General features: G+C 41.0%; 1 protein-coding gene across 2 annotated transcripts in view; it reads left to right on the top strand.

The window, feature by feature from the left end:
• The window catches only part of SHPK (sedoheptulokinase), a 525,836-nt gene that overhangs the window by 327,093 nt on the left and 172,448 nt on the right, over positions 1-26,295 (top strand). For both annotated transcript variants that reach the window (XM_044054329.1, XM_044054330.1), the window contains exons 5-6: positions 21,874-22,026; positions 23,165-23,340. In XM_044054329.1, coding sequence (XP_043910264.1) covers positions 21,874-22,026; positions 23,165-23,340 — 329 coding nt within the window. The remainder of the gene's footprint in view (positions 1-21,873; positions 22,027-23,164; positions 23,341-26,295) is intronic.

Raw genomic sequence — 26,295 nt, 5'->3', positions numbered from 1 at the left:
ATAATTTCTAAGTTTCTCTCTAGGTCCGTTTCTAGTTTTCCCATGTCCTGATCTCTAAAGTGTGGTACAATTATTTCAACCTTATGTTGCCTTAGTTTTTTGACATTAACTTTATGTTTCTTTGATTGCTATCAAAGCAGTTTTGGGCTAATGCAGTTCTCCTGTATTGGTCGAAAGGTATTTATGTGATCCTCCATATTTCCTTTAGCTTGCTGCAATTGTTCTCTTCTCTTCTGTGTTATTTATTCTTGGTTTAAATGACTTTGTCTCTAAACCTTGTTTATGCCTCCTTTTGCCACTATCTCATACCTCTTTTGCCTTAGTCCTAACCAGATATTATCTTAAGGTTTTCACAAAGAACCGGTCTCTACCTTGCACTACATTTTCTACTGGGAACTGGGTCATTAGTTGGTAAAGCAAACCCCCTATCCATTGGCTAAATCCCTTCATCTTCATTAAATAAGCAGGAAATTGCTAGGGCTTCACATTATGGGTATTCTTTACTTTGCAAAAGTTTGAGTATCACCAGTGTGTGTTTAGAAAAGTTATGAGAAGAGCGAGGTACTCTTCCAAATATGTATGTTCCTCCAATATATATATATACATATATATATATATATACATATACACACACACACACACACACACACACACATATATATATATATATATATATATATATATATATATATGTTTTTTTTTCAGCCTAGCCCAAGTATTATATAGGGGAGTGAAAAAGGTATATTCTGTGTCCCCCTCCAGCTTTTCTGCCTACATCTAGAAGTCCAAAACCTTTCAACAATTTCTATAAATATCTAGCTACCCTTGCTTCCTTAACCATTCTCTGTACTCCTGATACATCACCCTCTTCAAAAAACAAATTTCTGTCCCCAAACTATTAAAATTATTTGTTGTGCTGTCACCTTATCCAGTTCAGCCTAATAGTTAAATGTTTTAAATCCATAATACGAACTTGCGAAGCACTTAATTATTGTGATGTTGTCAGCGCTATAAAAGCTGCTTATTGTATTCTTTTCTGCCTGTTTTGTAGTACATCCCTCTCATAAACTAGTAAGCATATTGGTATGTTCAGGCTAGAGCTATGGACAGGAATAAGAGACAATTGTAGTGTGGTAGAAATCCTGAAACGGAGTGACTGTATGCTCTGATAAACTCCTGGTGTGCCATTCAGAAATGCAGATATGGTGTGTGCATGGCTCACTGGTGTGCTACTTAAAGAATGACGACAACCCACTGAAGTTTTGCAGTCCAGACATGGCCATACTGGGAATTCCAACCTTCCTCCCTCTACCTGCATCAGAGTCTGTTGCCTACAGAATGTGAGTACTGAACCAGTATTGACTGGCATAAGCTTATAATGGGTATGCAGAGGTGTATTTGCTGCATGGAATGCTGTGGCATGTCTTAACAGGGGTCTGACATATTTCTGTTCAATGACTCCAACACCAAAAGCTACAGGGCAGTGGCACATGGGAAGCACAGTACATAGCACCACTGTGCTGCAAAAAATAGCTCAGCTAGAAGCCCTGCTGACTGGGAAAAAAAGACTTTCATAGGTTTGTACTAGGCTAATGGCCCTGGAGCCCTTACAAGCCTAACCCATAGGATTACCCTGGCATCGTACCACTCGACATTAGTTACCAGTGCCTCTGTCGAGTAGAGCCACTTCACTGATTGCCCGGGGTGAATTTTCTATTTCCCATCCACTCATCAAAATTTCTCTTGAAGAGGGCCAGTGAGGTGCTCTGTTTGACATGTATGGGAAGACTGTTCCATAGCATGGGCAGTCTCTGGGTTATAAACCTGTCCATCCAGCATGTTTTGTTGATTGTGGTAATGATGCATGTGGTGCTGAGGGATTGGGATTTCTTTTGATGTAGCCTTTCTAACAGAGCTGGGTCAGAAATGGCTTTGTAAGTCAAGCAGAGATTGCCTCTAAGTAGGTGATATGAGACAGAGAATAGTTGGAGTTTGTTTAGTCTGTCCATGTAGGGCAAGTGTTTAAGGCCAAGAATCATCTTTGTGAGGTACTTTTCTGGCCTCTCCAGTTGTTGCAGGTGTCTAGTGAGGTACATGCCAAATGGGGCATTGTACTCGATGATTGGCCTAGGGAAGATTAGAGGGAGACAATGACCTTTTTCTTCCTGGATGCACAACCCTTAGTAATGAGATGTGCAACATAGAAGGGCTTTCTGACCAAAGTGGCAATGTGGTGGTCAAAAGAGAGGTTGCTGTCAACCTGTGTTCCCAGATCTCTTATAACGCCTTCTGTGTTCGGTGGACTACCATCGATGTGGTAATACATGGGAACCGAGTTTTTCCCAAAGGTGATGATGACACATTTTTTGGCATTGAGCTTAAGGCCATGGTTCTGACACCAGTTGTTGGTCTCAGTGAAGCCTTTCTGCAGGATGTCAACATCACTTGGTGAGTTAATAATAGCTCCCAAATTGCAATAGTCTCCGAACTTTGTCAGCCAGAGTCCCTTCGTGTTGGCCTGGACTTCAGAGAAGTAGATACCAAACAGGAGAGGACCCAGGACCAAACCCTGTGGGAGTCCATTCGTGACTGGTCGGCAGTCTGACTTGGAGTCAGCTACTTTCACACTGTGGATTCTATCTGTGAGCCAGTTTGCAACCCATCTAGTGATATAGGGGTTGATGCCTAGCTTATTGAGTGGGGAATGGTGTCAAAGGCCTTGGCCAGATCAAGGTAGGCTGTATGAACCACCTTGCCTTCATCCACAGCTCTGGTGACTTACTCAAAGAAGTCGACCAGGTTGAGCAGGCATGATCTACCCTTCACAAAACCAAACTGTGCGGGATCCAGAGTTTGGAGATTCCCTATATTCTTGTTTATTAGATCCATGATGATGCGTTTCATAGCTTTGCGTATCAGACTCATCAGGCTAATAGGGCGATAGTTCCCAGAATCTGTAATCGCTCCTCCTTTGTGGAGAGGGATGACTGTAGCAGTGTGCCATTTGGTAGGGAAAAAGCCTGAGGTGAGGCTGTGATTGAACAGGGCACACAGGTATGGTTGCCAGTTCACTCTGTAGTTCATGTAGAATACAGCCAGGGATATTGTTAGTTCCCATAGAAGCTGTATTCTTGGCCTTGGACAGTGCTGTTTTAACGTGTGCAGCAGTAATACTGGGTGCCTGGCAATCTACTGGTATTGTGATTTGTCCTTTGTCCTTCCAAACAAAGGGAGTGTGTGATTCTTTTGCTGAACACTGGCTGTACACTAGTTATAATAATTTTGTCTGCCTAGTAACATAACACCTAGAGTGCAATGCTGTGCAGTGGGTCATCATCTTATGGCACTCTGTCAAATTTATGTCTGTAGATTGACAACTCACTATGTGATCACTGATCCTATCAAACAAGCTTGCTGAAAGCAGTTGCAGTGAACATCAGAGTATTTTTTTTTGACAGGAAGACAAATGCTCTTGTACCACTTTTGGGGGAGGGACACACACACATTCACTCACACACACACTCCCTGAAAGTTGTTTCAGTGAGTTGACTTTGTGGTCACTCTACTTGCATGCTCCCTTTCTGTCTACCTTCAAAGTGTATATATATATATATATATATATATATATATATATACATACATGCATATGTGTACATAGGGTATGAACACAATGTGTAGAGGCATATTGAATCCACAGTAGGATGTCCACAGTATTCCTTCTGGGTCTGGGGATGTACTGTAATGTACAAACTGTATAGATAGCGTGTTAATTTATTTACATTTCTGAAGTGGGGTAGAGCACTGATTCCCAAGTAGATTTATTTTAGGCTCAGGCCTGGTATATAACACCTTACAACTAAATAAAAGATCAACACAAAGCATAAAATAATACACGTATGCAGTGTAGCATGATTATAAAATGTCCAAGTGAAGATGCAGAGGAAACAAATGACTCATGAAAAATAGATGAAGAGGAATGAGACTGCAGGTTATGAAGAAGGGTTACATGCATATGATATGGTTGAGAAGAAGTAGTGGTTAAGGTTAGGATGGAGAAGGGTTTCATAGATATAATTGAGAAGTAGTAGAAGTGGGACATGGTAATTTGTTAAATTTGAATAATAGGATAAGGAATGAGAGCTGGGTTGGAGGATAGAGGGAAATTAGAGAAAGGAATGAAGATGAGAAAAAAATGACTTTAAGAATTGTATGAGATAATTACTGTTGTTTTAGAGGCTGGATAGTTCAGTTATGTGATAATCCTAGGTTATTCCTGGATTGTTGAAGCAGTGGCAGGTGGCTTTTTCTGCAAGTGCTGTGAAAGCATTTTTGAACACTGGATTTGTAGGCAAGCTTGCTGTTGCTGAGGGGGATGACTTGCCAGAGTTTTGGTTCACTGACTGAGAAGCTATGATTATCACAATTTGTTTGAAAACCACATTACACAAAGACAAAGCAATGTTAGGTTGGGATCTGAGGTTGCATACCTTCTGTCTTATTGTGAATCTGTTTGCAAAGTATGTTAAGGAGTTTCATAGAAGAGGGCTCCTAAAAGAAGGGCAGATCTTTGGTGCATTGGGACTTGTTTGGCTTTATTGAGGCAGAACAATGATGCAAGGAACAGGGCTTTAAACAAATTACCCAGAAGATTTGGCATATTAATACCATTGCTTGGTAAGGTTTAGACAGCAATGTCTTTTTTTTCTTAAATGATTAACCATTTGATATTCTGGTCTCTTGTCTTACATGCATATCTGTATTACAGTTATAATTTTGTCTGCCTAGAAACATAGCAGCTAGTGTACATGCTGTCAGCACTTCCTTGAATTGCAGTCAGTGATATCCAGATCATGCCTGGCACACTAATTTTACAAAATACATATCATGTCTGTGAATACCATTGTGTGTCATTAATTTTGCCATTTGCTTTTGTATTAATGGCTAATAATATGGTAGGTATTATTTGGAGATATTTGTGGCATGTTGTCTACAATGTGTGAACAGTGGAGTTCCTTGGAAAACCGGTACCACAGGCATAAGAATTTGTGTTCCTCACATGTTTATCTTGCCATTACTTTTCTTTATAGCTATGTACTTTACACGTATGCACCTTTCTTTATGCAAATGTGTATACATAAAATAATACTACTGACATTTTTAGATGTATCGTGGTTTATAACAGTAATCTATTGGTCCTATTTATAGCATCTGTTTGATTTGAGTTGTATGTCCTTGAGCCACTTATCTGATCTGAGCTGGCAAAATAAGAGCTTTAACCTTGAGCTTTTTTAAATTTTCCCTCCCATAATGCATCAGGTTGTGAAGCTCCCCAGATCCTAATTGCCAGCTCAGCATTCAGCCATGGTCATGATCTGCTTCCCAAAATTAAGTGCTCCAACTAACTTTTGGTTAAGATTACTAGGTTTTTTGTTTTTTTTTACGTCATTCCAACAGACTTTTGCCTTTTTTAGATTCCTCTCTTCCTTATGTTATCATTGACCTCTTTTCCTTTTTGCTGTTTTTCCTCCTCTTCTCTTGGCACTTGGGCATTAGGCCTTCCAGCATATTAAAAAAATCTATCTGTCTATATGTATAGTGAGAGAGAGATATATAGCAATAACATTCATATTAGGGAAACTTGGCCCATTTTGTTACTTATTCTGGTTGCAATTGTTGCCTTTACAGATAGTTTATATAGTTACAAGGTTACTGTTTGCTCCTTTGCTTTCGGTTGTTTCTTTCCCTAAGACTTGTTGTGCAGTGTAATTAGGAGAAAGAAAGAAAAGAAGTTTAAAAAAGTGCTTCCAGTATCGGCATAAAATTCTACCTCAGTAATGGTACAGTGAGAGTGTCTTGTCATAATAGGTATCGAACACCTCACCTCAAGTCTGCAAGGTCTTTGGACAACATGCCTTGTCAGATGGGAGAAAAATGTTGGTGATCAAGGGCTTGCTGCCACCTGACCTAGAGATAGACAGGCACTAAAAAGACAAAGATGGCCACAGCAAGAAGAAAGACAGGCCCAAAAGTAAGGATCAGGAGTCTAAGAAAGGGAGATTGGATGAGTCCCTGGGTGCTGAACCCTCAAAAATGATAAGGTTTAGAATCAGTTGGTTCTTTGTTTCCATCTATCTGTCCAGCATTGGGTCCACTCTGTTCAGAGCTGATCATCATTGAGGACAAGTCTCCTAGACCCAGCGTGAGGTACCACTTCCTAGAGGGGATCTTGCTAAGTTTCCGTCTTGGGCCCATCTCCGTCTTCTTTCAGGCCCTTCAGAAGTGACTCAGGTTTAGAGTTGGATAGTATGATGATTGTTTTGTTAAGAAACAGGTTGATATGGTTGTTCTTAATCCCCCTCTACTCCAAGGGTGGAACAGGCTTGCCCCTCACTCATCTGCTTTGCATGTTTCATCCCCAGTAAAATTTTCAGATCTGGCTATATCAGATCTGACCTCCCATCTGGAACTGGTGTTTTTGGTGGTGAATGCACACCTTCCTTCATTTTCAAAGACTTCCAGTCTGATTCACTTGACTCCAAAGCCTTCAGTTTTGTGTAACTCTCTGGAAGTGCCTCAACATTTCCACTTTGGTGCTATCTTCAGACCCATCCTGTAGGGTGCCACTTTTTCTATCATAGTCGTTAGCTTTCAAGGTGATGGTGCCAGTCCCCTCCTCAGGTCCATCTTCTCCAGCTGTGTCGGGGATTCCCTCATTGAGGTAGACTTTCTGTTCTGTGGAGAGGGCAGTGCTGATGGTCAGTGGTGACTCCTCTGATCAGGCAAATGTGGGTTCGGCATTGTAGGTTATGGGGAGGAATAATCTGATGACCTGAGTTTCCCAACACCTGAGGCTCCCAAGAAGAAGACAAGCAAGAAGAGGCACATTCACTCCCCAGATGTATCAGTCATGGATGCGTTCACAGAGGATTGAGAGGGTTCCCCAATCCCCACCGAGATCCTCCTTTTTAAAGAAGTTTTAGAACTTATGCAACAGAGGGGAAAATGGCCCACAGATATACCCCCTTCCCCAAGGACAAGCAAGTCCTATTTGAGGCATATGGTTCTGCCCCCTGTATTTCTAGGATGGCCCTTCTGTCCAACTGCTTGATCAAACTGGCTATGAGAAGGGCATGGCAGGCACTCAACTCTTCCAAAAGTGTGCCAAGAAAAAACTGACAAACTTTTCTGGCCCCCAAAGGCATGTTATGTTGGTCCAGGAGACTCCTGGTTAATTCCATCATCATGGAAACAGCAATTAAAAAAGAGTTAGGGGAAGATTCAGCCTCTGTCTCATCCACCCAACAGAGAATTAGGGCAGTGGACAGAATGAGGAAGGCAGGAGTGTGCTTCAGGCACCTTTGCCTTGAACTGTACCACACACACACTAATTGATTTTAGAGAAATTTGTTGAAACATGCCCCAGCCTGTCTGAAATGACCACTTACTGCAGACTTAGGAAGCCAGAGACCTCCCTTAGCAAGATGTCTAGCATTACTAACCTCTCCATGAAGTCATTGAATAATGCAGCCTATGGAGGAGTAAGGTCGATGGGCATAAGGTGTCATGTCTGGCTCCACCTCTGTGATGATCCCTTATGGTGGATCCTCCTTGTTTGATCCATTGGTTAAAGAAACAACACAGAGATGTGAACAGGATGGGATGATGCTGTCTGTCATAGGCATCAAATTTGAGACCCCACAGTGATCATGCAGCAGGAACCAAAAGAGGTCCATATCTCTATGGTTTAAAAAATCCTGATGTTGACCCTTTGTGTCCACCTCTGAGAGAGGTAGCCTTGATAGAGGCAGCCTCCTTAATGGCTGCAGATCCAGAGGTCATAAACATCCACGGAACTAGGGATATTGTGGACCCTTTTACTGATAGGTGGCCTAACAGTTTCTGAAGGACTGCTCCCCTTTGGAGGTAGTCAGGGGTCATTTATCCCTCTACCTGCCCCCCATGGGTGATCATCATATAAGATTCCTGGTTAAGAGGGATAATTTCTAGAGGTGACTTACACCAATCTGTAACCAAATGGGATAGGTTATTTTGACTGCAAAAAGGAAAACTGGCTAGGTTTAATATGTCCCCTCAAGGGCAGCTAGCCTAGTACTTACCTGTGAACCTATGAACATCTGCTTTCCCCCATTCCTAAGATGCCACTTCCAGATGTACCTCTGCACCAGTGAGAGGCAGCCAGAAGAGAGATCCTTTCACTTCTTCAAAAGAGTACCATTTGAGTGGTCTGACCGGATCACGCAGGGTCAGGTAATTATTCCAAATTCATTTTGGTTCCAAAGAAAAACAAGGACCTTGAGCCAATACTGGACTTAAGCAAACTCCACCTGCATGTAGAAAAGACCCATTTCAGGATGGTCATGGTGCAAGCAGTTTTGCCTTGCCTTTGGCCAAATGATTGGCTGTGCTTGGTCATCCTCATAGATGCTTACCAACAGATCAAAATTGCAATATCATCTAGGATGTTTCTATGCTTCTGTATGGTAGCCAGTCACTTCCATTTCATAGTCCTGCCCTTTGATCTCACCCCAGCCTCCCAGGTGTTCACAAGGTACATGGTTGTGGTAGCAGAGAACATGAGGCTGCCCCGGATCAGAGTTTTCCCTTAGATGGATGTCTGACTCCTCATTGCCCCATTGAGGGGAATCATTGGTCAAGGCCAAAGACTACTTGCTTCAGGTCTGCCTGTCCTTGAAAATTTCAGTCAGCTATGAAAAGTCTGAAATGTAGCCGATGCAACTCTTACAGTTCATTGGATGCCACCTGGACACCAAGTCCTGCCCCTTATGTCTCCCTCCAGAAAGAATCCAGTCTCTAATACTTTCAGTTCAGAATATACTCCAGTTATCATCATCTCTGGCAACTCTTGTTCCAAGGCTTCTAGGCCTAATGGCTTCTTCCATCCTAATGGTACATCTAGCTCTGTTCCATATGAGAAAACTACAATTGTTGCTCAGAATGCAATGGTCACAGCTAGAGGACTTGCTGTCATCACCTATTTGAGTCATCAGTCTTTGAAAAATCCAGCTTAATAGGTGGCTGACCTCCCAGATGTTCTTCGTGTTTCACTGTTGCAGTTATTACATTTGGGTAATCTGCTGGCAGGTTGCCCTCAGTCGGCCTGAATTCCAAAGTCTTGAGTCCTGCGTCGGTTGCCGTCTCCTCTTCCATGACGTCAGGTCATCAGGGGTATAAAACATGCGGCCGACACCATTTTCTTCAGTCTTTCTTGCCGCGCGGTGCCCGAAGCAGAAGCATTTTGCAAGTGCCGGTCGGCCAACTCCTGAAATATTCAAGTATGAGTTTCAGAACCGAAGTCTTCACTAAAGCTAAGTACCCCGTTGGGGAAACTTTTTTCTTGCTCCATACCGATGTCAGAAAAAGTTAAGAATTGCATTACTTGTGGGAAGCAAATACCTCATAAGGATTTCCATTTATACTGTATTCCTTGCCTAGGCCCTGATCACAACGTGCCTGGCTGTCAGTTTTGTGATGGATTTAACCAACGCACTATTAAGCGTCGGTATATCTTTGCCTCAAAGTGTGTTGGAAACAGATTTAACTACCCAGAAATGTCAGATAGCAATCCGACTACCGGAGTATATAAAAAACAAAAAGAAAAGGACAAAGAGAGACAGTCGAGGTCCAAAATCGACGACGAAGCTTCTCCTAAGCCAGTTACCGGGTCGCTGGTACTCAGTGAGGCACTTTCGCAGCCCCTGATACTGACTACTTTCGAGTCACAGGCCCCTACCGACACACATGCGGAGTCCGGCATGCCGCGAGATACTCAAAGTATTGGACCCATGGATGTATCTCCCTCGGATGGGTCCGGAGCCACTGAGCAAGCATCGGCTTCTGAGGGTGTATTCAGGCCTCAACATTTGTATATCAAACCGACGACAGCTGCAAAACCAAAGACAAAAGTAACTTCTAAAACTAAAAAACCCACGCATGAGCCACGTGCACAGGCCTCTATGCCTAAAAAACAGATGATCAAAATGGCTGAAGACCTTATTACCTTGATCAAGGGTTGCCATCCCCCTCCAGATAAGAGGCCTAGGCAAGACACTGATTATGAATATTCAGATCAGGTTTCTATTTCTTCTGATTCCTCTTCTGATCAGGAATTATCTATACCTCCCTATGAGGATTCTGATGCAGAGGAGCCTATACCATCTGCATCACCTCCTGAGGATTATTCATTTGGAGAAACCTTGCATACTTTGAGGGAGCATTTTCATTGGGAGAGTCAAGACTTCTCAGAATCAAAAAAGTCTCAGGGATTTCCTTCTTCTCCCTCAGCACAGGCCTTTAGCCATACCCCCTGTTTTAGACATTGTGGATGATGTGTTTTCGGAGTCAAGTTTGACCCCTGACTCCTTACCTCTGGCTCCCAGCAAGCCTGACAGATATTATAGGGTCCCTGACTCTTATAAATTTTTATTTAGAAACCCTGCTGCTGATCCTGAAACTATTTCACAGGGCCCAAAGGGAGTTAAGGCCTCAACAGCAAAAAACCATACCCCCCTGACAGAGATTCAAGGGCACTGGACAGATGGGGAAAAAAGGTTTATACATCTGCAACCTTGGCAGTTAGGGCCTTAAACTGTCAGTTTCACATGCTCAAGTATCAACAACATGTTATGGGATTTCTGAAACAGAAAATTATGTGATTTCTGAATGTGCATAAAATAAAGTATTGCAGGAATTATTGCATGCAGCTGAACAGGCTGGAAAGCATACTTTGCAATGTGGTTTTGATTCCTTAGAGGCCTTCTGCAGGGCCGCAGTTACTGGATCTGTGATTAGGAGGCATGCCTGGTTAAAGGAGCAAAATTTGCCTGATCATGTTAAAGCTAAATTGCTAGATGCACCTTTACAGCATGATACTCTGTTTGGTATTAAGGCAGAAGAGGTTTTAAAGAAAATGGAAGACAAAGCTAAGTCTATGCAAACTGTAAAAGAATTCTTACAAGTGCAGCCACCAAGATTCAGTAGACACTGGCCTACAAAAAATTGGTCCTTTCCTGTGTCAGACAGAGCTCAAAGGGGCAAATCCAGACGCCGTTAGGGTTCCAGATATCAGGCCCAAGATTCATACAGGTCAAAGCAATGGGGCACTTCTACCTCCAAATCTGGAGGAGATAAAGCGCAAACCTACAGAAAACAGTCCTAATGACTTCCCTCTGCCTACACCAAGCACTTATCTTTTGGCAGCACCCTTAGGGGGAAAATTAGCACGTTTTGCTCAAAATTGGCAGTTAATAACCCAGGACAAGTGGGTGCTAAACATAGTATGACACGGATACAGATTCCATTTCCATACTCTGCCAATGGCAAACCGTTGGCCAGATCTGCCAAAAAATCAATGGGCAGAGGCACAGAAACAGGTTACGTCCCTCATGGCTATGGGGGCCATTCAGCCAATACCAGAACAGGAAAAAGGACAAGGTTTTTACTCAAGACTGCTCTTGGTACCCAGAAAGGACAAGGCCTGATGGCCAATACTGGACTTATCGATTTTGAACACATACCTGGGCATTCCAAAATTCAAAATGCTGACTTTGCAGCAGCTTCTGCCCATGCTGGGCAAGAATGATTGGCTGGTGACATTAGACCTAAAAGAGGCATACCTGCATGTCCCAATAAGACAATCATGCAGAAGATACCTCAGATTCAAGGCTGGCTTAATGCATTACCAATTCTCTGCACTGCCCTTTGGCTTATCTACTGTTCCCAAGGTCTTTACAAAGTGCCTGGTGCCAGTAATTGCATTTTGCAGACAAAAGTATACAAATATATCCTTACTTGGACGACTGTCTCATACAAGCAGAGAACAAGGACATTCTTCTTCAACACCTGGCGTTTGTGAAAAGGCTTCTAACATGCCTAGGGTACACAATAAACTAAAAGAAATCACAACTGGTACCCTGTCAAAAGATAACATTCCTGGGTGCAAGCTTGAATACAACTGCCCAGATGGCTTACCTCATGCCAGACAAGCAAAGGCAACTTGACTACTTACTTCAAACTGATGGCGACAAAAACCCAGTTATCTGCAAGACAAATTCTGCAGGTTTTGGGCTTCATGGCATCCTGCATCCTACTGATTCCATATGCAAGACTGCATATGAGGAAGCTTCAATGGTATCTAATAAGTTTATGGAGTCAACATTGTCACAGTCTGGAAACAATGATTCCTCTTATTCCCTGCCTACAACAGGAGTTTCTATGGTGGGCAAAGGCATGTCACCAAAACATGGGACGAGCCTTCACTCTTCTCCCTGCCAGCCAAACCTTAACAACAGACTCATCAGATTATACCTGGGGGGCCCACATGGCGGGAAGATGCATTCAGGGCATATGGACCCCAAAACAAATGCATCTACATATCAACCAGAAAGAGATGCTAGCTGTTCAAAATGCCCTAACAGCCTTCAAGGACTTACTTCATCCAGGACAACTACTGATAAAGACGGACAACACCACGGTCATGTGGTATATAAACAAGCAGGGGGGGCACACACTCATACCCCCTTTGCAGATTAGCCATGGTACTGTGGGACACAGCTTTGACTTACCAAATACATCTTCAAGCTCAATTCCTGCCAGGAAAATAAAACACTCTGGCAGACGATTTAAGCAGAAACCTTATGGATCCTCATGAGTGGAAACTAGATCCACAAGTCTTCAGCATGCTAACAAAGAAATGGGGGAGCCCAGACATAGATCTATTTGCCTCTCCTCAAAATTATCAATTGAAAAGATTCTGCACAAGGACTTATCACAGACAAGCATGGAAAGTGGATGCCCTGTCCTTCAGTTGGAAAAACCTATCAGTTTACACCTTTCCTCCTCTGCCTCTTCTTCCCAAGATCCTCCTAAAAGGCAGACAAGAGAAACCAAAGATGATACTAATTGCTCAGGACTGGCCCCGCCAATACTGGTAACCAATCCTAAGGAACTTGTCTCAATACCCATCTTGGACCTTACCTCAAAGACCTCAACTACTGTCCCAGCAAAACAACCAGATCCTGCACAATCAACTCCAGACACTGAACCTGGCAGCATGGCTGATCATGTAGTTATACAAACAACACCTCTCAGTAAAGCTGTGATGGATGTCATTTTGGAAGCCAGAAGGCCTAGTACTAGAAAATCTTATGCTGATAAATGGAAGAGATTCTGTGCTTGGAATCAAGCACAAGGAACTGATACAGCAGAACCAAATATTCCTCGGATATTACAATACTTGACTGAGATGCTGGACAAAGACCTATCTTTCTCATCAATTAAAATCCATGCCTCTGCTATTTCAGCTCATTACAGTACAGAGCCACCAATAATTTCTCATCCTTTACTAAATTAGTACCAGCGGTGGTGGTGCTGCAGTAGCATTGTCACCTCACAGTAAGACGCTGTCTGGTTCGATTCTCAGTTAGAGCGTCTTCTGCGTGGAGACATGCGTGAATGGGCGTACCTTCGTTGAAGGTTGTGTGGCAGGCCTGGCAAGCTGGCACGTAAAAATCAACTGCCAATCATTAGCGGACCGGAATTCCGCTGTGGCAACCCCTAACCGGGAAAAGCCGAAAGACACAGACAAACTAAATCAGTATCTTAGAGGAGCCAAAATTTTAAGGCCTCCTAGAAGATCACCAATACCTGCATGAGACCTCAATTATGTGTTGGAAAAGCTCACCCTGCCTCCATTTGAACCAGCTGCTACCGCTGATATAAAGATCTTATCATGGAAAACAGCTCTGCCACTAGCAATTACTTCAGCAAGAAGAGTTTCTGAGCCACAGGCCCTGATGGCTGTGGAGCTTTTTATCATATTTCACCCAGACAGGGTGTCTCTGAGGACAAATCCTACATTTATGCCTAAGGTGGTTTCCAGTGTGGCTCTTAAACAAACTATTCATCTACCAACCTTTTATCCAAATCCACAGAATAAGGATGAGAGAATTCTGCATTCCTTGGAAGTACACAGACAGCTAAGATTCTACTTGAGCAGGACTAAAGCTGTAAGAAAAACTGAGCAATTACTAGTGACATATGCTGCAGGATCAGAAGGAAAGGCTATTTCAAAGCAGACTATTTCAAAGTGGATAAGCCACTGCATTCGTTTCTGCTACTTACACTATGGTAAACCTGTGCCCAAGGGCATTAGGTCTCATTCCACCAGAGCTGTAGCTACTTCAGCAGCCTTTCTCAGAGGAGTACCAACCAAAGACATTCTAGAAACTGCTACTTGGAGTTCTGTTCACACCTTTACAAAGCATTATCATTTGCCTCTCTACTCTAAGTCCAGGGTAGGCTTTGCTACTGCAGTTCTGCAGGCCCTTATGGCCGCACCTAATGCTGTTTAGCTCCAGCCTCCCAACCATAGCTTTGGGATTCTACCCAAATGTAATGACTGCAACAGTGAAACATGAAGAACATAGTACAGTTGTGTACACTTACCATAAATGTATATGTTCAAGGGTATTCACTGTTGCAGTCTAGGTTACCGTCCTGCCATCCCCCTTTCATTCTGGAGTTTACCTTTCCTTCTCTATCTTCTACAACCTATGTGGTGTATTTGCTTGTAGATGAAGGTAAAGTTTATATTGATGCTTGTGTATATATATATATATATATATATATATATATATATATATATATATATATATATATATATATATATATATATATATCTTTTTGCTACCTTTTTGGGGGCACCTGACATCTGGGGGAAGAAAAACTAAAGTAAATGGCATCGGCTGCATGTTTTATACCCCTGACGACCTGACGTCATGGAAGATGAGACAGCAACTGACGCAGGACCCAAGACTTTGGAATTCAGGCCGACTGAGGGCAACCTGCCAGCAGATTACCCAAATGTAATGACTGCAACAGTGAATACACTTGAACATCTACATTTATGGTAAGTGTACACAACTGTACTTTGTTATCACAGGGGAGGCCTTTCCTGTTGCCCCTTCCATCAGCAATACTGACTACTGAGGCCTCCTCCTTGAGATGGGAGATATACTATCAGGAGAGAATGGTCCAAGGTCCATGGTCAGAGCAGGAGGTCAGTCTTCACATCAGTGTTCGGCAGATGAGGACAGTCCTCCTAGCATTGCAGAAACTGCAGGACTTCTTGCATCCAGGCTTGATTTCATCCAAAAGGACAGTATGACAGTTTGGTACATCAACAAACAGGGAAGAACCAGATCCGACCTTCTTTGCTGGGAAATTACAGATGTGCTGCATTGAGCAATGAATTTGCATTGCTTTTTGATTGCAATGCTCATTCCAGAGAGATCCAGCTGTATCACTGATGGGCTCAGCAGAGCCCTTATTTTGCCTGAAGAGTGGTCTCTCAATCCAGAAGTGGCTTATCAAATCTTTCACTGCAGAGGCTGTCCTTGCTGCAATCTTTTTGATTCTCCAGCCAGCACCAAGTGCAGCAATGACTTTGCCCTAATTCCCCAAAATTGGCAGTTCCTGGGAGACTGTGTTGTTGGGCAATGGCCAGCTAGGTTTCTTTAAGCTTGTCTTCTTCATCTTATGTCCAGGCTCATATAGAAGGTAAGTTCATGCAAAACCAAGTTGATTCTCATTGCCTCATACTGGCCACGGCAGATCTATACCCCTCTACTCAGGCCTCATACCAGGGAGCCTCACTGGAGATTGGATCCCAGAGAAGATCTTCTGTCTCACTATCTGCATCGCCTCAACTAGATATACTCAATCTCAAACTAACTGCATGGTTTCTTCAGTTCATGTAATGGCCAGAAACACCTCCTGGTGTCAAGAGGAGGTTCATATTCTTTCTGCGTCTAAAAAGAAGCTTTCCATAAAGTATACAGGAGTAAATGGAGAAGTTTTGCAGCTTAGACCCCTTCAATGAATCTGTTCTCAATTTCTTCTCTTCTTTTTCAACTCTTTACCTCGGGTTCTAGTTTGTCAACTTTCAAGGTTCAACTAGCTGCCATTTCCAGTTTCCACAAAGACTTTGACTCAAATTCTTTGGCTTCTCGCAGATGTTATACAGCCTCTCACAAAGGTGCAGTCATACTGTGCCCCGCCCCCAGTCCCTCAGTTGGACCTCTGTTTCATATTGGAAAACTTAGGAAAATCACAATTTCAAACAGCAACAACTACCTTCTTAAAGTTCCTGTCTTGCAAGACCTTGTTCCTTGTGGTTCCAACTTCAGCCAAGAGAATGTCTGAATTGCATGCACTGCCATCTTTTCCTCCTTGTTTAGTTTTTCACAGAGTTCATTGTGAGCTAATCCCTCCTTTCTTCCAATGGTGTTGTCATAATCTAACTTGAATCAACCCACCCATCTGCCAGTGATCTTTTCCAGCCACTCCAAGAAGGGCAAATATTTGCTTCCCACTTTGGATGTGCACAGACAATTACACTTATCTTCACAGAACCAAGGCTATCAGAAAAGAAGCTTAACTTTTTGTTTCCTTTACTCCTAATAGACTGGGCTCCAAAGTTTCCATAGTTATCTTGTCTAGATGAAGTTCTCATTTTTTAACTTTTTTTATCTTTCTGGCAATTCTCCTTTACCCCTTACTCTAAAGGCCCACTCTCTGAAGTTGGTGGTCATTTCCACCTCCTTTTTCAAGTACGTCTCAGTGGATGAGATTTGTACAACTGCTGTATGGGTATCTTTACATACCTTTGATTAGCATTATAAGCTGGGCATTATTTCCAGATCTAGAGCTTCGTTTGGGGCACATTCTTCAAGGGTCACCTGTCATGATACCACCCGAGTGCTATGTAGGTGAAGATTCTGACCCACAACTCAATTGGACAAATGTAATGAATAGAATACAGTAGCTATGCACTCTCCGTAATGCTGGATATTCTCATCCTCAGCTGTCTGATATAGCATTCCTCCCGTATCCCCTTTCCTATATTTATTTCTGAAGAACCTAGCTGGTCTGTTTCTTGTGAATCGTGTACCAGGGCTTTCTGAATTCTTTGTCAGCAGACTCTGTCTAAGGGAGCTTCTCTTCCTAATTCATTATGGTAGGTAAAATTTAAAGCAGCTCAAGGCTGGAGCAGTAGTTTTTCTGGTTTGGATCTCATAAGTGGCTCAAGGACCTACAAGTTGTATCAAATGGACAAGGATGAAAGGATCCAGCATTATGGTACATGCATAACTACCGTTTTTTTTTTTTTTATACACTTCACAGTCTATATCTAAAAGGTCAATTGAAAATGGTGCACACACCAAGTTATTGGTTCAGTAAATTAATGTAAAATGTTGCTGCCATGACTTCAAATGTTTGTTGTTACCAGCATGGTTATCGCAGTAAGAGGTTTCCTCCTAAGTACTTAGTGTGGTGTTTGTTCATTTGCCAGCTATCTATGTGGGTTAGTCCAAATGGATTCTTTTCAGTCATAACTGGAGCTGTAGGCAAATTGCAGTGGATTTAAGAAACTAGGAAGCACTTATATTTTTATAGACGGGAAATAATGTAGTACATAGAGATTTTCAGGTAGCTGATACAGTAGATAGTGATAGATTATATGGTACACAAGAGAAACGCAAATAGTTATAAGAGATGAATAAAGAGAAAAAAATTGTAAAAATTAGAAGCGTGCAGACAAACATAAGGATGAGCACAACTACAACAGCTAAAATGCCATTCTTAAAAATTCAGATTGAGCAAATTGCAATAATAATAAGCTGTTCATGTTATATTACTTTTGTAGTGTTGGGGATACCAAGGACCATTAGTATTGTACAGCCTGATAGGCTTCTGTTTTGGACGATGCTGCTGCAAAATGCTAAAGGTTTACTCAGTCTACATTTGCATTGAATAACACAGCAAAAATTGACAAATGTTGCACTTTGTCATTTTAAGTCACTGAATTTCATGTTGCTCTTGTGCGAAGAGCTTAAACTTAAGAACTTAAATGTTAAAGTTGGATATAGTTGTGAACCCCCCACCCCACATTACATCCGCAGCCACTGTCTTCCAGTCATTGCACCAATCCAGCATTCTGTCTCTTCCCCTCCATTACTATATCTCCTTTATGTCCTTTTAGTGACCCCCCCCTTTCCCTTTTCTCAGTTTCTATACATTTCCTCAGTTTGGATAGACAGCTTATAAGCAAGCTTCTCCGGCCAGGTATGAAACACAGAACCTAACTTTTAATTGTAGTTATTACAGACTTCTGTACCTCACCAAGATTGCTATTCTTACAGGGCTCCATACAGGCCATCATAATTCTCATCCCTATTCATTCATACCTTGTATACAGCCCACCTGAACAAGCCCATGATCTGCTTATAATATTGTTAAAACCAGAATACTCCATATAAGCAGGCAGATTGCCTTTACTGCATATTGACAGCATTTGCAAACTGATAATAGTGAATGAAGAAAATGTAGCATATTTTTATCAGTTAGCTGGAAAAAACCTTTGCACACATGGAGGTAGTGCCTCTCTTTTTGTAATGCTGTCCAGGTTTAGTTCATTATATCATGAGGAGAAAAAAATGAAAATAATACATTTCCTGATAGTTAGGCAAAAAGTACCATATCAAGCACACATCACTGTGGTATGAAATAGCAGAAACTTCTGTTGTAATGTAATAGGAAGTGACAGAAACAACTGACCAGCACTGGTAGTGTTTTTGTTTTGGATATGAATAAAGTTTGTTTCCTGTAAAGCCTTACATTTCATCTGAAATGTCCCAGTTCAGGCATCTGAAAAGATTGACTGACTTTTAATCAAACATCGACCACAAGTTACTGACTCATAAATAAAAATATGATTACTATACTAGCATACCATGCAAACAAGCTACCCTGGTTTAATGTAGTAAAATGCAGTCACAAACTGCTTCCTGTTTCTGTACTCCATCAACAAAATTACTTTTTTATTCAAACATAGAACATAAAACATTAAATATGTTAACCACAAGCAAGCAAATGAATAAATACATGTTATTGTTGTTTCTGACTAAAAAGGCTGTTGGATATGGACTTCCAAGATGGCTGCACACTGAGTAACAGCTTAATTTCAGCTCTCCCAGTGTGAAAACAGAAACTCAGAAAAGAGAACCAGTGAATTTGTCTCTCTGGGTAAATGTCAGTTACTGGTTAGTAAGTGGACTGTCTGTATGTCAGAAAAAAAGAAATTTAGAGAATAAAAGAAAATCAACCACAAAAGGTGAGGAGAAAGCACTGGCAGCGAAGAATCCTGCAGTTGTTCAGTAAAAAGCAGTTCAAGCCCCAGCTTTGGTGCAAGACATGACTTCTAGTAATGTAGAGGAAAAAATAAGTCAAATGTGCATCACAGCTGATTAAAATAAATGAAACACCAAAGGAATACATCAACTCAAATAGCAAAAGGCTGGAAAAATAGAAGAAGCTTTAAAAAATATACTGATGAGCTGATAAAACTGCAGAAATCAGAGGTTGAAATGAAGAGAAGACTGGCTGAATATGAGACTGCATAAGAGGAGATGTTTCAGAAATGGTAGAATTAGAGGATAGAACACTTAGGGAAACCTAAGATTTTCTGCTGTACTAGAGAAGCTGGCAGCTAGGGATATCTGGAAAAGGACTAAAAAGATAATACAAAAACTGAGAAACTGGAAGTTATTTTTATAGGTATGGATAGCAAGATACAAGCAGTGAAAATGTGTTTAGTTCATTTAGTTTTATACATAGGTCAGGCATATTTTTCAAATAGTGGAGAAGTTATGGAAAGCAATTAATAAAGAGTTGAATGATTTTATTTGGGTGGGGAAGAGAACAAGAGTCAATTGGGATAAGCTGATCCTTCCAGTAGAACAAGACATTTGGGTTTACCTGATTTGAAGGGTTATTTCAGGGCTACACAGTTAAGCCTCCTATACATAGCACAATTAGAAAGCTATTATGCAAAATGGAAAATGATGATGGTGAAACAGGGGGAAGCTCAAGAAGTAAGGAGGGACTGTGATTTTGGATGCAGATCCTGAAGGAGAATAACAATAATGATACAGAATATTATATTCATAAAGTAGCAGAAAGTATTCTAAGAACTAAGTCAACACAGTAATGGAGAAAGAAGATTCTGCAGATAGGAGTGACTGCATTTTGGGGTACAGAGAATAGGCAAGAAGGGTCTGGAATTTACTAGCGAAAACTGGCAAAGTAACCACAGTATTAGAAGCAAATAATTAGAGGGAAAGCTAATAGAATGGGAAGAGACCAATAATATGTTTTGACTGCAGAGTACAGATTACCTTCCCTATCAAGGATTGTTATCCGAGTATAGGCAAAGAGAAAGAAATAGGGGTATGTAAACAAAAGACCAGCACTGGTAGAGGTTTTAGTAGAATCTAGAACAGAAACTGTTGTTAAAGGGATAATTAGTAGGTTAGATAAGGTGTTGCATAATAACTATAGGAATCAATCAGAGTAAGTTAAAAAGGATTGGAAAGAGAGCTTGGATAAACAGTTCACAAAGAAACAATGGGAGGATATATGTGTGGCTCCCAAATATGCAATAAAGTCTAGAAGTTTAGGATCTTTGCTTAGAAGTGTTAGCATGGGTATTTTATAATCCAAGCAGATCCAACAAAATTTTCCTCGGTTAGATTGCAAATGTTGGTGGTGTGATGGGTAAGAAACAGTTAATAGGGGATTTTTTTTTTTTTTTTTTTGAGTATAATGAGCTGACAGACTAAAACATCCCTGCAGACTATTGTAAAAGAAATACTGGATGAGCAAATTGGTGTAACTAAGGAAATTATTTTTTTTTAACTAACATACAGAATCATAATTGTTTAGACATAGTAAGGCATTGCTGGGTTTAATTCTGGTGGCTTTCAAAAAAGCAATTACTAGAAAATGGAAATCTAAGTAAATCAATGGTACTAGAAGCAGTGACTATAGTAACAGAGATAAAACAACTGAAGTGGGATCTTTAGAAAAGGGTAGGAGCAAATTCCATAGAAAAAAATGGGAATTGTGGGAACAACACATGCAGAATAATAATTTGGAGGAGGAATGAGGTTTAAGGGAAACCAGGAACTGAATGAGCTTTCTAATATTTGACTGACAATGAGTGGATAGCTTATAAGTGATATATAATGCTTGCTACTGAAAATATGTTAGTTTGGTTTGCTTTCATTTATACAAATGTATGACTGCTTTCATTTATACAAATGTATGATTGCCTATATCATAAGTGCTACAACCCTCCTGGACATGGGCAGTCATCACTAAATGCAGTCTTGTGTATTGACTAACACCTCTACAGTATTACATCGGGTTGAAACGACTAGGCTTAAAATGACCTCCTGGTCGGTAACGTATTAATCTCGTATGATCTTATGATCCTATAATTTAATAAAGATGTTTCTTGTTTAAAAAAATACAGACTGTTCTGTACACTGCTCAATGTAAGTGAATAGCTACAGGAAATTCATTGCTTGCAGAATGAGAAGTAATACTCTTGTATGATAATCTGAAAGAGTTGAACATCAAATTTTCATTGTAGGTATCTATTAACATAGTTTACTTTATCCACTTTTTTATTACTTGTTTTCATATAACTAGGTAGCCCATGCAGAAACTAATACTTGTAATTAAGTGATGTTACTAATAAATACTTAAACGAAACAGAAACTGTTAGGAAGCATTAGCCATGTCTTCTAAATGCAGCTGATTCCTAATTCATGACTTTGACAGCCGGTCATACACTGCTTGCTCTGTTTTTTGGTGAAATTTCTTTATTAAAACTTTTAACTGAAAGCACAACAGAGAAGAGTTTCTCTGAGATTGGAGAAATTATATTCATTCAACAAATCAAAACTTGTTTTGTTCCTACTGTGACAGGCCGGAATTTCTGAATTCTTTTGACGTGTCTGGCACTATTCAAGATTACGTAGTTGCTATGCTCTGTGACCTTAAACGACCCCTAATGTCAATACAAAATGCAGCCAGTTGGGGATATTATAATACTGAAAGTCAAAGTTGGAATATGGACAGGTAAGTGGTTCATTTCACAGATTGTAAAATAACAGATAAAATGTCTTTGTTCAAATGAGTTATTTAATCTAACTGGTGATCCTTTTTTCCATGTGCATTTTGGTTACCAAATAATCTAAAGATTGAGTTTAAATACTTTAGCTTTATTATTTTCAGTACATCAAATTATATAAATGTAGTTATGTGGTGGCTGATAATGTTTCTTTTTCTTTCTGCTGATTTTATCACTTGCACCTCCAGCATCTTGTTTAGAGCTGGAGTAAGTCTTTGCTCCTCTCTTTTTTTTTTCTTAGGGGGCAGCATGTGGTGACCCACACATGTCAATGTACATTGTCCTATGATGACAGGAGATAGTCTACTGGGCCTTCACTGTTTATTCTGAAATGCTGGTGAAGGCTGGTTTCATTGTGCTGTTAAACAAGAAGCTGAAGCAATGCCACCTTTTGCAAAAGAAGCAGATTTTAAAACATGGTGGTTGGTGTATTTAACACCCCCCCCCCATTTACACATTGTTACCAATCAAACATTTACTACTAATTATTAAAAGGCAGTCTTTGTTTCCAAGAAAAAGATCTCTGTAGTGAAATAGAGTTCCTTGGAAAGAAAAATTTAAAATTAGCAACCGAAGAAATGTCTCACTTCTGTTTTTCTTTTATCCTGAGCCACATTTGTAGACATTTGCAGCTTCTTAGGTCAACACTGCATTTGTATTTGCTGAATCTCCTATCCCCATTCATGTTTCATGTGAGACCACTGTACCTTTTTCTACAGTATGTTGAGAACTAAGAATCTGATCATATCGGGGCAATGAATGATGCTTTGCTCAGGGATACACTGTAACACAAAAAGCATAACAGTGTGCACTACAGGGACAGGTAAAATTAAATGTTGGTACTTACATTTTTTGTTATTTAAAAAATCACTGATGACAGTTTTGGTCTCCGTTATTTATTTTACTTAATTTAGCACTATTACTAGACTGTTTGTAGTATAATGCATTGGAAAAAATGAAATATAATTTTGAACTGCTCAGAAGGAATAGATAGCTATGTGGAAGCTAAGCACTGTGGATGCCATATCAGAAATAGTACTAAGCATCTGTGATGTAGTTTTGCTAATGGAACTTAACTTTCTTCAGTTTGAAGAAGTCTGACTTCCCTGTGCACTTGCTTCCTGAAGTTGTCAAGTCAGGTAGACTTGCTGGGAAGACGTCTTGTGAGTGGAATGGTGTGCCAGAAGGAACTGAAGTGGGAGCTGCTCTTGGAGACATGCAGTGCTCAGTGTATTCTTGCATGATAGAGGAGACTGATGCAGGTAAAGTGATACTACATGGGATGCAAAAGAAGTGATGTTTATTTACTGTATGCCTGTGTACAAAGCCGAATAAACAAGAGTTTTCTATATTTGCTCTTATAACTCTAGTTCTTTCAGTTTATGTAGTACTATAATGAAAATTTAATGAGGGATGTGCCACTTTATCTTGAGTCAAGGTTGACTATAAATCAAAGGGCTGCTTGTCTCACCCAGGGACCTGTAAGGTCATGACTTCTTCCAAAGAGGATGCAAAGAAATAGGAGAAGCAATTTGATTAAAATGTATTCCAAGAAAGTAAAACTGGTAAAGTAAGGGCACAACCCTCCAGATGTACATCTCCACAGTTCTTATGCTATCCAAACACAGATTGCTCTTTATATGGATACATTACCATCAGAGTTGAAGGGAGGTTAATGAGAACCTTCTCATAAGGGGTATCATAGCAGAGTGCGAGTAATCACAGACCTCAGAAAAAAAGAAAGTGTCTTGTTTGGGGAGATGAGTAATTAAGGTAAATAAAGGATAGCCGGGGACAGAATGGTAAGATGTATGCCTGGTGGCATGGCAGGGACAGACAGAAAGTGAATCCTAGAAACTCAGGAGCAGCTACAGATGGGGAACTTGATCTCATTACATGTATAAGGGCACATTACATAACTGTGAAAAACTTTATGGAAGTATAGGAGGAGCTGATGTATAAGGATACATTTTGTAAATGAGAACATCATACAAAATAAGGGAGGGTCGATTAAAAACAGGGCAGAAGCTTAAGACAAGTACCAAACGTACAACATTCTTAGAAATGCTACCTCTGCATGGGATGAGTGAAATAAGGTATTTTTGCCATGGCGTTCAACCCATGATTAAACAACTGATAACAAATTCCATACTGGCATTATGTTCTTTCTGCACCTGTCTGAGGTGTGAACTAGCCTCTTGGGTAATAACTTTATTGTTTGCAGTAGCAAGATTTTAAGTTATCAAAAGAGAGGTGCAGAGAAAATCAGTAGGGATATTTGATATCTGGTGTCTGAAAACATCAGAGAAGTTAGTGACTTAAACTCCAGTGATCAGAACAAAATCTGCTGAAGCTTAGTGATAACTGGGGTAAAAGACAGTGATAATGCATCCCTGGGTCAGGAAAAACAACAACATAGAGTAAAAACGAAAAGTGAATCGTAATGCTTACTGATCTGAAGTAGTTGACTTCATTTGATCATCAACCTGTGGGATGTTGGATCCAGACCAGATCCAAGACGGCAGCTTCACCAGCATCTGATCCAAGCTCCAAGCTCCTCCCCTCACCCATAATACCCCTCCATGTCCTTCCTTCCCTCAGATCTCGTTTACCGCGACTTTGCCAAGCAGTGTGGTCTTAGAACTCCATGAGTGGGAGGCACTTTTTCTGCTTTTTTGTGGGTGTTAGAGTTGCTGTAAGTGTAGGTAGGTTTCTTCTGTCCTTTGCCTTCCATCCCCTTCATTTTGCATCGCGTTTTCCATTAAAAAAAAAAGGGTTTTCTGTGTTTTAGGTAGAGCAGGCCTTCTCTCCCTTCCCCTTACTTGCGAGTGAGTATGTGTGTGTGTGTGTGTGTGTGTGTGTGTGTGTGTGTGTGTGTGTGTGTGTGTGTGTGTGTGTTTGGGTCGGGTAGCTTAAACCTTTGGTACATCGTACCTTCTTTCTTGGCATGGCAGATCAGCAGACCAAGCTGGTCTTTAGAAAGTGCACAGAGTGTGGCCATAAGTTGTCCCCAGCAGATGGCCACACTCTGTGTGTTGTGTGTTTGGGGGCAGCCCATCTTTCTTTGGACTGCCCTATTTGTGCAGGGTTCAATCAAAGGGCCCTAAAGGATCGTAGGGCAAAATTGATCCTCAAGGGACTTCTCCCTGCTACAGAAGTGGCTGCCTCTACTTCTATGGTGGTCATGGCCGTGACCGCTCCTTCTGCTTCATTCACTGTCTCTTCCTCCCCCTCCCAGGCCAGGACTCAACCTCCTGGACATAGGCCTGTGATTAGGAGTCTAGTAAAGAGAGGAGCAAAGACAGAGAGAGAGAGAGAGAGACAAAGGGAGGAAAAGATCCCTGGACCGGTAGGATCCGGTGGGTCCTCCTCCTAAACAGCCAGTGTTTTCCAGACCAGCTTTTCCTTGGCTCCAATCGCCTAGATTTTTGCCGGAGCCAGAGGAGTTTAGACCTCATTTTAGGGCCTGCATACATCGACCCTCCCGTCAGCATCGGTGGCCTCGTCGCAGTCCACCAGAAGTTTATCTGAAGCGGACATGGACAAAATGATGCGAAGTTTTATTAGCAGCCAGATTCAGATGGCAGTCTTGCTAGCACCCACTCGCTCTGGAAAAAAAGATATACCTGCAGCTGCTAAAGGTGTCACACTTTGTAAACTTGAAGAAGAAAATACAAACCAAGTGACACCACCACAAGCTTCAAGCAACAATAAAATCCTTTATTGGATGTAGTCAAAAACAGAAATGTGATAAAATCCCCTTAACAAGGTTCAACGATAAGCACTTTCAGAAAAATCCTTCATCAGATCTTAATTTTGGAGGAAGGAAGATGTCATTTAAAAAGAAATACCAACCAATCAAAATAAAGTATTACACAAAATAACCAATAATAAGTGCCAAAAATGCATCCTAGATAAACCAATCAGACTATGTTTAATTAGCATTTCAAACACTACTTGTAAACCAGTCAGCATGTACTTGTGAATGAGAACTGTTCACTAACTAAAACAAGCCAATCAGAAAAAACTATTACGCACTTCTCCATGAATTTATATTATGTTGGAAAGCCAAGAAAAAATGCAGTACACGGTAAAATGCAATAATAAAAATAAATTCTTAAGTAAGTGCCTAGAATGCACTTTATCTTTGCATGCAGTGGTTTGCAAGTGTCGGGAAGGAGACTAATTGTCATAATACCATAGTATTATATCTCTAA

The sequence above is a fragment of the Protopterus annectens genome, chromosome 13.part0, assembly GCF_019279795.1.
Source record: "Protopterus annectens isolate FY-2018-M chromosome 13.part0, PAN1.0, whole genome shotgun sequence".
Lineage (NCBI taxonomy): Eukaryota > Metazoa > Chordata > Ceratodontiformes > Protopteridae > Protopterus > Protopterus annectens.
This window is presented reverse-complemented; position numbering and strand designations above follow the sequence as displayed.